This window comes from Pituophis catenifer, unplaced genomic scaffold, assembly GCF_029215685.1.
Source record: "Pituophis catenifer annectens isolate HBS135680 unplaced genomic scaffold, rPitCat1.0.hap2 SCAF_2, whole genome shotgun sequence".
NCBI classification, from domain to species: domain Eukaryota; kingdom Metazoa; phylum Chordata; class Lepidosauria; order Squamata; family Colubridae; genus Pituophis; species Pituophis catenifer.
The window spans coordinates 23,257,137-23,268,281 of NW_027256882.1; the positions used below are offsets into that span (position 1 = coordinate 23,257,137).

The 11,145-nt window shown below is 46.3% G+C and overlaps 1 protein-coding gene across 1 annotated transcript; it reads left to right on the forward strand.

Moving 5' to 3' along the window:
• Positions 1–273: 273 nt before the first annotated feature.
• Positions 274–10,772, forward strand: LOC139309999 (zinc finger protein 850-like). The gene is made up of 2 exons (XM_070934179.1): positions 274–1,770; positions 8,417–10,772. The coding sequence occupies exons 1-2, from the start codon at positions 274–276 to the stop codon at positions 10,610–10,612; spliced, it is 3,693 nt and encodes a 1,230-aa protein (XP_070790280.1). The 3' UTR covers positions 10,613–10,772.
• The last annotated feature ends 373 nt before the right edge of the window (positions 10,773–11,145 follow it).

Sequence of the window (11,145 nt, forward strand, 5' to 3'; positions counted from 1 at the left end):
AGCTATTATTTAGGCTATTTGGACAGCCGAAGAAAATAAATCATCCTCTCTCCTTCACTTCTTTTATCTTCATCCTGCAGGTGCCACCAGGAAAACCTTTGGAGGAAGTTCTGCTTGCAGGATCCAATCTGGCTCAGTCACCGGGACCAGAGGTTTTTTCTTCTCAGCTTTCGGACTTGTGTTGGAGCCCATCCTCCAACTTTTTGGCCAAAGTTCTGCTTGTTTGAGTTTCCTCAGATAGAAAAGTCTTAAAGTGAGCAGCCCCTGGAAACAATGCAGAGAAGGAAACACTTTGGCCAAAGGTCCCTTCAGAGGAATAAGGAGAGACACTCAAAATGCTCCAAGTGTGGGAAATCCTTTGCTCACTGGTCCCTCCTTTTGATCCACCGGAAGCTGCACACAGGGAATGGATCCCACCTGTGTTTTCTATGTGGGAACTCCTTTCCTGGAATGTGGAGCTTTGCCAAACATCTCCGGAGCCACCCTGGACTGAGGCCTTACAAATGCGGAGAGTGTGGGGAACGTTTTGCTAAAGGCTCGGACCTTGGAGCCCATCAGCGAATCCATCAGGGAAAGAGATCTCAGGAATCTTGGAAGTGCTGGGGAAGATTTCCTGAGAGACGGCGTCTTTCTAGGCCTCAGAACAGCCAGGCTGAAGAGAAGCCCTGCAAGTGTGTGCAATGTGGGCTGTGCTTTTCTCAAACCTCACAGCTGCTTAAACATCAGCAAATCCACACCAGAGAGAAACCTTATCAATGTCTGGAGTGCGGGAAATCTTTCCATTATAAACAATTGTTTAGAAAACATGAGAAAATTCACACAAGACAGAGTCCTTATAAATGCTTTGAGTGTGGAAAAAGTTTCACTCAGAGCTCAACTCTTTGCCAACATAAGAAAACACACAGAAAGGAGGAAAGCAAAACATGCCCAGAATGTAGGAAATGTTTTTCCAGCAAATTCTGGGTGCTGCAACATCAGAGAATTCACACTGGAGAAAGACCCTATCAATGTCCAGAATGTGAGAGACAATATGCGAGTTTATCCGCACTTCGGAAACACCAAAGCACACACACAGGAGGAAAACTCTATAAATGTAAGGATTGTGAGAAATGTTTTTTTTTTAAGGGAAGTCTTTTTCGACATCAGAGTATACACACAGGGGAGAAGCCCTATCAGTGCATCCAGTGTGGAACATTTTTTCGTACAATATTCATCCTCAGAAGTCATGAGAATGTTCACAGAGGAGAAAAAAAATTCAAATGTTTAGACTGTGGGAAAGAATTTGTTTCTTCATTTGCCCTTAGAAATCACTGCCGAATACATACAGGAGAGAAACCCTATAAATGCTCGGAGTGTGGGGAATCTTTTCGTTGCCAGAGACATCTTACAAACCACAAGAAGGTTCACGCAGGAGAGGAGGCTTACAAGTGTGTGCAGAAAAATGAAAAGTGCCCAGAATGTGGGAAATGTTTTGGCAGGAAGTCAAATCTAATTCGACATCAGAAAATACACACCGGAGAAAGACCCTATCAATGCCCAGAATGTGAGAAAGCATTTGTGGAGTCTGCTGAACTTCGGAGACATCAGAAGGGGCATACAGGAGACAAGCCCTATAAATGTGGGGAGTGTGAAAAATGTTTTATCACGGCAGCACAGCTACGGGTCCATCAGAGAATCCACACGGGGGAAAGGCCATACAAATGTGGAGAGTGTGAAAAATGCTTTTCTCAAAAACACCACCTAACATATCATCAGAAGATCCATACACGAGTGAAGCCATAGAAATGCATAGAGTGCGATAATGTTTTGTTCAAAAGGAAAACATCAGAAAAATCAGAGTGAAGGGTGAGACGAGAGGTCAGCTGAATGCAGAGGGATTGACTGCTTCATCGTTTTTGTATGTAGAGTTAATTAAGATTGAAAGTAGGCGAAATGAGATTTGGAATTGAGCAACAGACTGAGAATTTGAAACTAAAGTACCATATGTGCAACTGGTGGACTTGCAATTATTTAGCTATCTGTGATAATCTCGGTATTGTTTTCCAATACTAAAGTTCAAAAACTTCCACACTCTTTTTTAGATGTCCAGTGACATGGCCTGCAGCTGACACGCCCAGAGAATCTCCTCTCTCTGGACTGTCATTTTTCCAACTTAACAACAGAAGGGACAGGCTTCCTTTTGTCTGCTTGACTTTCCAAGGTTAAGGAAAGTCCCAGAATCATCCCTCAAGATCCTCCAATAACAGCAACAGCCTGCAAGCAGTTTTAGAAGCCAAGCTTCCAAAATAACTAGTGAGCTGAAGCTGGGAGGCAGGGTCGAAACCATGTCATTGTTGGATAAAACAGCCGTTTTGGAATTTATTTTTCAAACAGACAATAAGCTGTGCCCTTCATTTCTTAAACAATTTATGAGACTACTAGCTGGACACCCGTGCTTCGCTACGAAACTATGTGCTCAGGCTTGATAAATTGATACTTGCAGCCTGAAACTTAAATGTAGAATGTGTAACTCCGTAGCATCAGAGTGTGTTACTATAATGCAACTGGCAGTTGGAACGGAGAGGGAGGGGGATTAATCTGGTTAGCATCCTGCCTGCGTATGAGAGTTGAGGGGTGTTTGGAAACTCAAACAGTATTTGCTGTGTGAGCAAAGAGGAGACAGGAAGGGGGCTGGGTGTGGCTTAGCTCAGCTGTTCTGTAGTAAAACTGCTTGCTGCTGTGAAAGTAAAACTGAAAGTGAAACTCCTGCTTGTTTTGCATTTGGAATAGATTTCTTTTGAGATGGGGAGGGGGAGCACAACTCCTTAGCATCACAGTGTGTTAATAATAATATAGGAAATACTAATGATCTGATGGTCATTTCGAAAAATCCTTTCTTACTGAGCACCTAGAAGCCAAGAGGAACATACATGGCAAATTTCAAGTTTGTAGGCTTTACGGTTCTAGAGAAAACGCGTGAGTGGGTTTTTGCTTTTATATATATATAGATTTAAAGAGTTACAGTTTACCACCCCTTTTTGAAGCTTTGAATGCCATTTTTCAGACGACTTTATTCTAAAACAAAAGGGAGAGGATTACTAGAGGCAGCCAAAATAAGGAAGCATGGAATATTCATTTGTTTGAAATATGAAGATAAAAGTTGTGGCTTTAATCTACTACTTTGAAAATAATTAATTGCTCTGTATTGTTTTGTTGTGGATGGTTGAAATCTGCCGATTTTATAGGGCTCGGATTGGCTGAGAAAAGAAAGAAAGAATTAAATGAATAAATAAATAACAACCTAATTCTATCCCCAGAATATAAATCTGCTTTCAGCTCCCAGTGCAACTGTAACAACCGCCCAATTGTTTTCAAACAGTTTATTCATGAACTTTTTTAAAAATTCCAGATCGGGTCAAACTTCATCTTTGTGGTTTTGAATGTTTTGTATCACGATACAAAACAGATGTTGAAATTAGTAAGGGTGCAGGGAAAAGCAACAAGGATGATTAGGGGACTGGATGCGAAAACATCAGAGGAATGATTGCACAAACTGGCTATGTCTAGTCCAGGGGTGTCAAACTCGATTTAATTGTGGGCCGCAATGTGCTGGACCACAGGGGTGGGGGTGGGCATGGCCATGATGCACATGACACGCAACTCATGTCGGGAAGGCACCTCTTGTGGCCAAGCACTAAGGCAGGTAACTTCCCTGAGACTCTCCCTCACTCTCATTATAACTAACCTTCCTTCCTTCCTTCCTTCCCCTCTTCAGTCTAATTTCTTCTTCCTTCCCCGCTTTCCTTATTTTTCCTTTCTTGCAATCTTCTCATCTTCCCTTCTTTTTCTTTGTCTTTCCCTTACTCCTTTCTTGCCCCTTCTTGCATGCTCAAATGCAAAAAGGGAAACGTTTCTCCTTTTGTTTTGTTTTTAGTTTTAACAGCCCTCTACCAGCAAAAATGGGGCACGAGGGGGGCTGAAGGGGTGCCCCCCTGCGTTCTATTGTTGCTGGCAGAGGCACTGCAAACCGGCCCTTTGTGATTTCCAGGCCGAGTGGGGGGACTCGGGGCTACCTTCCTCCTGGAGGGGAGAAGCCCTCCTGGCGCCCTGAGGAAGAGCAGGAGCCCCACCTGCCCCTACGCCCAGCCACCCAAAATGCTGCAACTGGGAAAACAGCATCAAAATTCCCGCCAATTCAGCTCCCAGACACATGGGGGGGACAACGAGAAAAGCTTCCTAGAGAGGTCCTTGGAGCAGGGGTCTCCAACCTTGGCCATTTTAAGACTTGTGGACTTCAACTCCCAGAGTTCCTCAGCCAGCTTTGCTCTGGGAGTTGAAGTCCACAAGTCTTACAGTGGCCAAGGTTGGAGACCCCTTGCCTTGGAGGCTTAGCCCCGCCCCTTCCAGCTCCGATTTCCTCCCTTGCAGAGTGTGGAAAGACCCTCTGCTCCTTCCTTCCTCTCCTACCACCTGACAAGGAGCGGTTGCAGTTTCTTCCCCCTCGGAGGGCGCTGGGCGAGCCGCTTCTTTCCCAGCCGGGCGGAATCCAGAGAAGCCGAGAGCCTCTCCCTCCCTCCTTTCCCTCCCAGAACTGGGAAAAGGCGAGACAAGACGTTTAAGCTTTTCCCACCCGTTCATTCATGAACTCATTTAAACATTCCAGATTGGGCTGAAGTTCATCTTTGGGGTTTTGTACATTTTGTATCATGGTATAAAAATGATGTTGAGCCTAGTAAGGGTGCAGGGAAGAACAAGAAAGATAAGTAGGGGAGTGGAGGTTACAGCATAAGAGGAAAGGTTGGAGGAACTGGTTATGTCTTGTTGAAGGAAGAGGAGGAGGAGGAGTGAGAGGATGGCAGCCTTCCAATATTTGGGAACCTGTCAGAAAGAAGTGGGGGACAACCTATGTTCCAAAGCACCCGAAGGCTGAACAAGAAGCAATGGCTGGAAAATAAACTAGGGGATTATCCAGCCCAGAACTAAGGAGAATTTCCTGAGAACCATTAACCAGTGCAACGGCTTCCCTCCAAAAGTTGTGGCTGCTCCATCAGTGGAGGGTTTTCAGAAGAAGTCCCTTGTCTGGGATGGGGTAGTAGGATCACTTGCTAAGGCAGGGGGTTGGGCTAGATGACCTCAGAGCTCCCTCCCAACTCTTCTTCTGAAGGTTTGCTCATTCGGGGCTTGAAAGTTATACAAACCGACCAGTTACCCACAGTCAGCAAACCACGATGAAAGCAAAGCTTATGGGACGGTGTTTCCTGATGCCCCGAAGGGCACAAAAGGGGGAAATTGTAGCCTCTCCTGCGTCCAAGTCCCCCCCCCTCCCCAAACAATCCGGGAAGAAGCCTCTCTGGACTCCGCCCGGCTGGGAAAGAAGCGGCTCCTCCAGCTCCCTCCGAGGGGGAAGCGGCGCTTCCGGGGCCCCGAAACTGTAGCAGCTCCTGGGAGAAGAAAGACTGGCTAGAGCGTCTCACGCCTCCCAGGGAGAAAACGGGGACCGGAAGAGGCGGGGAGAAGCCTCCGTGGAGCCTCTCTAGGACCCTCCTGTCGTTCTTCCTCCCTCTCTGTGGTTTCCCCACTTGCGGCGTTTTGGGCGAATTCTTGGCTGTCCGGCAAGGCTGCTCCTCGGCCCCGCTCCGGGCAGGTGGGGCTCCCGCTCTCCCTGGGGCTGCCCGGAGGAAGGTCGCCCCGAGGGCCCGCTGAGCCAGGGGTGCCAGGAGGGTCCCGGGTGGATGCGGGGCTGGACGGGGGGGCCTCTGGGCAAAGGGGGGGGGAGAGGAAGCCCCGCCCCACGGAGGGCAAAGGGCGGGGCTTCTCTCTCCAGGGTCTCAGGGGGGATTATGGGGTCAATGCAGGAAATAGCCGCCGCCTCCCTTCAATCGGGGGTGGAGGGTTTTCTTTATTGGGGGGGAAAAGGGTTAAATGGCTTGAATTGAGCTCATTTCCTCCCAACGGAGAAAAGATCCACTTTCTTTCCCTGTCATCTAAATGGAGAAGAATTGATGTTCTCTGCTTTTATCTTAGTATTTTAATTGTTTACTTTTGTTTCTACAAAGCTGCCTAGAATCTGAAAAAAACCCCATCATTTTCCCAGTTTTGCTCTGAAGGAGGCTGTGAAGTGTCAGCCCCTGGTTGGTGGGTTTTGTCCATCAGAATAGGCGGGAAAAGGGACCTTGGAGGTCTTCTAGTCCAGCCCCCTGCTCAAGCAGGAGACCCTATACCAGGGGTCTGCAACCTTAAACACTCAAAGAGCCATTTGCACCCATTTCCCACAGAAAGGAAAACACCGAAAGCCACAAAACCTGGGTGGGCAGGGCCAACTTGAGGGCACTCACTCCCACCCAGCTGTCACATGACCCCCTTTTTGCCCCCCCAGTTTGGGTCTGAGCCTGGTGCAGAGGCCAATGAAGACGCCAGACATGAGGTGTGGGTTTTGATTGCTTTTTATTGACCTACTCCAAGGAAAAGGGCTCCTAGCCAAAATGCCAAGAGCCAAGAACAAAAGATTAAGAAAGCTTTCTACATTTTCACTAAAGGAGAAGACGGAATAATAAGAAACATCATCTAATAATAGACATTTTAGTGATAATTCCACAATTTGTTCAATTGGTCTCCAGTTGTCCCTATTTCTAAGCCTTGGCTAATGAAAGCCTCGGGAGTTATCTAATGCACATTTTTATTGGCTGCAGGCCATCTCTACTCCTGTCTTTGAGCTGAGGTCTGCAAGTTGCCTAACTCCTTGTTACTTTTATCAGCCTTCTAACCACCCAGAATTGTTACAAGCTTTACAACTGCATATTGCCAGACAAACTGCCCAATTACTGGCTTCCTGATTTACTTTCAAGTGTGCGCATGACCTTGCTTTATTGTAGAAAACAGCCCATCACCCCAGCCATGCAGAGAACATGACAGCAATGTTTGCTCTCGGATGTTGTTTTCTTCTAAAAGTGACAGGCTTCCATCCGTCTTCCTCTTTAGGTTCATTGTGTTCAAACTGCATTACTGGCCCCGATCAATGTACTTGCATCCTCTCTAAACTATAAAGGAACCACAGGAGACCATTCCAGGAGGAAGACGTATTCAATCTGTGCTAGCCTAAAAAATAAGTGTCCATGAATACCTACATAGGTTGTACTCTGTACAGAATTAGATCTACCTGGCACATACAAATCCTATGGAGGGTCCTTGCAGTTTGTCTCACATCATGTAGCATCAACGCCCCCCCCCCCACTCCCAAGGAAAAGGCAGGGATCACCCCCAATTTAGGTAAGCAAATGGGGAGCAACAGGGACTCAGCCATCCCTCTCATCATGCTAAGAAAAGGGAATGGGAGGCCAGCTCTGCAGGGAGGATCCGAGCATTGCTTTGATTCTGTGGGGAGGGAATAAAGGCATTGGGGGCCGTTCCTGGGTACATATAGGGCCGTGATGGCAAACTTTTTAGAGACCGAGTGCACAAACTGCAACCTAAAACCCACTTATTTATCGCAAAGTGCCAACACGGCAATTTAATCTGAGTACTGAGGTTTTACTACTTAAATGATAAACAAGGCATAGTTCAGTTTAGAACTATGTGATAAATGCACTTTCATCGCCCTTCATTTTTTTTCTACTTTTGAAAGATTATATTTAGCAACAATAAAAAAGAAAACCTTTTGTAATATCATTTCTCCTTCCCTCCCTCTCTCTCTCTCTCTGTTTACCTCCCTCTCTTTTTCTCTCTTTCCGTCCCTTTCTTTCCCTCTCTCGGTCTGTTTTTCTCTCTTTCTCTCTCTTTCTCTCCCTCCTTTCTCTCCCTCTCTCTCTTTCTCTCTGCCTCCATCTGTTTCTATCCCCCCCCCCAGACAAGGGGAAGGAACTCCTGATTTGGTGCTGGGTGATGGGAATCTGGCATCTGGAGACCGACGAGCCCAAGAGCAGCGTTCCGAAGTTCAGCTGGCTGGCGGGGAGGCGGGGCATCCCAACACAGGCAGCTCTGCAGGAAAAGCAACTGACATCCGGGAGGACAGAACAAGCTGAGATGACCCAGGATTGCATTGTGGCTCCACGTCGTAATGGACTTCAGGAGGAGGGAACCCCGTCTCCCCCATTGTGAAGCATGTGAGTGAAAAAAAAATTTACTCAATCAATTCCAACTTCGTGAGATCTTTTTCTTTCGCGAGAAGTTGGAATTGATAAGAGTGAATTTTTTATACTCCCACAAATTTTTGTTTCCCTGCAAATAACGGTGGGAAACGCAATGGAGAAACAGGATGGAGCTCGGCGGGGCCACAGCGCATATGCCCACAGAGAGGGCTCTGTGCGTCCCCTCTGACAAGCGTGCCATAGATTCACGACCACGAATATAGGGGGTCTTCCAGCTACTGTTTGGGCTATTTGGAGAGGTGAAGAAAATAAATCTTTCTCTCTCCTTCACTTCTTTTATCTTCATCCTGCAGGAAAACCTTTGGAGGAAGTTCTGCTTGCAGGATCCAATCTGGGTCAGTCACCGGGACCAGAAGTTTCGTCTTCTGAGCTTTTGGACTCGTGCTGGAGCCCATCCTCCTGCCCATCTTCCAACTTTTTGGCCAAAGTTATTGTTAGAGTTTCCTTTGATGGAAAGCCCTGGAAACGAGCAGCCCCTGGAAACTATGCAGAGGGGGGAACAATGTGGGCAAAGGTCCCCTCAGAGGAATCAGGGGAAACTCTCCAGATGCTCCGAGTGTGGGAAATCCTTTGCTCACCGGTCCCTCCTTTTGATCCACCGGACGCTGCATAAGGGGAATGGATCCCACCTGTGTTTCCTTTGTGGGAACTCTTTTCCTGGACTGTGGAGCTTCGCCAAACATCTCCGGAGCCACCCTGGACTGAAGCCTTACAAATGCAGAGAGTGTGGAGAGCGTTTTGCTAAAGGCTCGGACCTTGGAGCCCATCAGCGAATCCACCAGGGAAAGAGATCTCAGGAATCCAGGAAGAGCTGGGGAAGATTTCCTGAGAGATGGCGTCTTTCTAGGCCTCAGAACAGCCTGACTGAAGAGAAGCCCTGCAAGTGTGTGCAATGTGGGCTGTGCTTTTCTCAAAACTCACAGCTGCTTAAACATCAGCAAATCCACACCAGAGGGAAACCCTATCAATGTCTGGAGTGTGGGAAATCTTTCCATTATAAACAATTGTTTAGAAAACATGAGAAAATTCACAAACAGCAGATTCCTTATAAATGCTTAGAGTGTGGAAAATGTTTCACTCGGAGCACATCTCTTTGCAAACATAATAAAACACACACAAAGGAGGAGAGCAAAACATGCATAGAATATGGGAAGTGTTTTTCCAGCAAATCAAACCTGCTGAAACATCAGAGAATTCACACTGGGAAAGGATCCTATCAGTGCCCAGAATGTGAGAGATGTTTTGGCTACAACTCATGTCTAATTCGACATGAGAGAGTTCACACCGGAGAAAGACCCTATCAATGCCCAGAATGTGGGAGATGTTTTGGCAGAAAGTCAACCCTAATTCAACATCAGAGACTTCACACCGGAGAAAGACCCTATCAGTGCCCAGAATGTGGAAAAAGTTTTTCCCGAAGGACACAACAAATTCGACATATGAAACTTCACACCCGAGGAAGCCCCTATGAGTGCCCAAAATGTGAGAAAAGATTTGTGGACTCTGCTAAACTTCGGAGACACCAAAGGCTGCACATAGGAGAAAAACTATATAAATGTAAGGATTGTGATAAATGTTTTTCTAAAAAGTCTCGTCTTTTTATACATCAGAGTATCCATACAGGGGTGAAGCCCTATATGTGCATTGAGTGCGGAACATTTTTCCGTACAATACAAAGCCTCAGAAATCATGAGAATGTTCACAGAGGGGAAAAAAAGTTCAAATGTTTAGACTGCGGGAAAGCATTTGCTCATTCATCATCCCTTAGAAATCACTGGCAAACTCATACGGGTGAGAAACGCCATAAATGCTCAGTGTGTGAGAAATCTTTTACCCGGAAAGATACACTTGTGATTCATCAGAGAATCCACTTAGAGAAGCAATATAAATGTCTGGAGTGTGAGAAATCTTTTACCTGGAAAGATTCACTTGTGATGCATCAGGGAATCCACTTAGAGAAGAAATATAAATGTCTGGAGTGTGAGAAATCTTTTCATTGCAAATATTATCTTAGAAAACATGAGAGGATTCACAAAGGAGAGAAGCCTTTCAAGTGTGTGCAGAAAAATGAAAAGTGCCCAGAATGTGGGAGATGTTTTGCCAGAAAATCATACCTAATTCAACATCAGAGACTACACACTGGAGAAAGACCCCATCAATGCCCAGAATGTGGGAGATGTTTTGGCTACAAGTCACACCTGATTCGACATCAGAAACTTCACAGTGGAGACAGACCTTATCAATGCCCAGAATGTGAGAAACGATTTGTGGATTCTTATAGACTTCGGAGACATCAGAAGGGGCACACAGAGAGGCCCTATAAATGTGAGGAATGTGGAAAAAGTTTTCTCTCAGCAACACTGCTTCAGGTTCATCGGAGAAGCCATACAAGGGAGAAGCCATACCTGTGTGTGGAGTGTGGGAAAGGTTTTTCCCGAAAACAACACCTTGGAAAGCATGAAAAGGTCCATATGCGAGTGAAGCCATAGAGATACATAGAGCAGTGGTTCTCAACCTTCCTAATGCCGCGACCCTTTAATACAGTTCCTCATGTTGTGGTGACCCCCAACCAGGGGTGGGTTCTAAATTTTTTTTACTACCGGTTCTGTGGGCGTGGCTTGTTTTGTGGGTGTGGCTTGGAGGTCATGTGACTGGGTGGGCGTGGCTAGCTGGTCATGTGACCGGGTGGCCATGGCTATGTGTATAGGGACTACTCAGAGGGCTGAAAAAAGTCATTTCTGACAGGTCCTCGGACTTTTGACTGGTCCTCACACTTATGACCATCCTCACATTTATGCCCGTGCAGCATTCTTAACAACCATGTCACTCATTTCACAACTGCTTCCCTTCAACATGGTGATAAGATAGGGCAAATTACGTAAAATGTGAGGACAGTCGTAAATTCGAGGACTGGTCAAAAGTGCGAGGACCAGTCAAAAATAACTTTTTCAGCCCTCTGAGTAGTCCATATGCATAAAAGGATACAGCAATAGAGAGGGATGAAGGAAGGGAAGGGAAATTA

Coding starts and splice junctions, on each gene's coding strand:
- LOC139309999 (XM_070934179.1), top strand. CDS start 274: ATGCAGAGAAGGAAACACTTTGGCCAAAGGTCCCTTCAGAGGAATAAG. Junction 1,771..8,416: donor ATCAGAAGATCCATACACGA/GTGAAGCCATAG, acceptor TTCATCCTGCAG/GAAAACCTTTGGAGGAAGTT.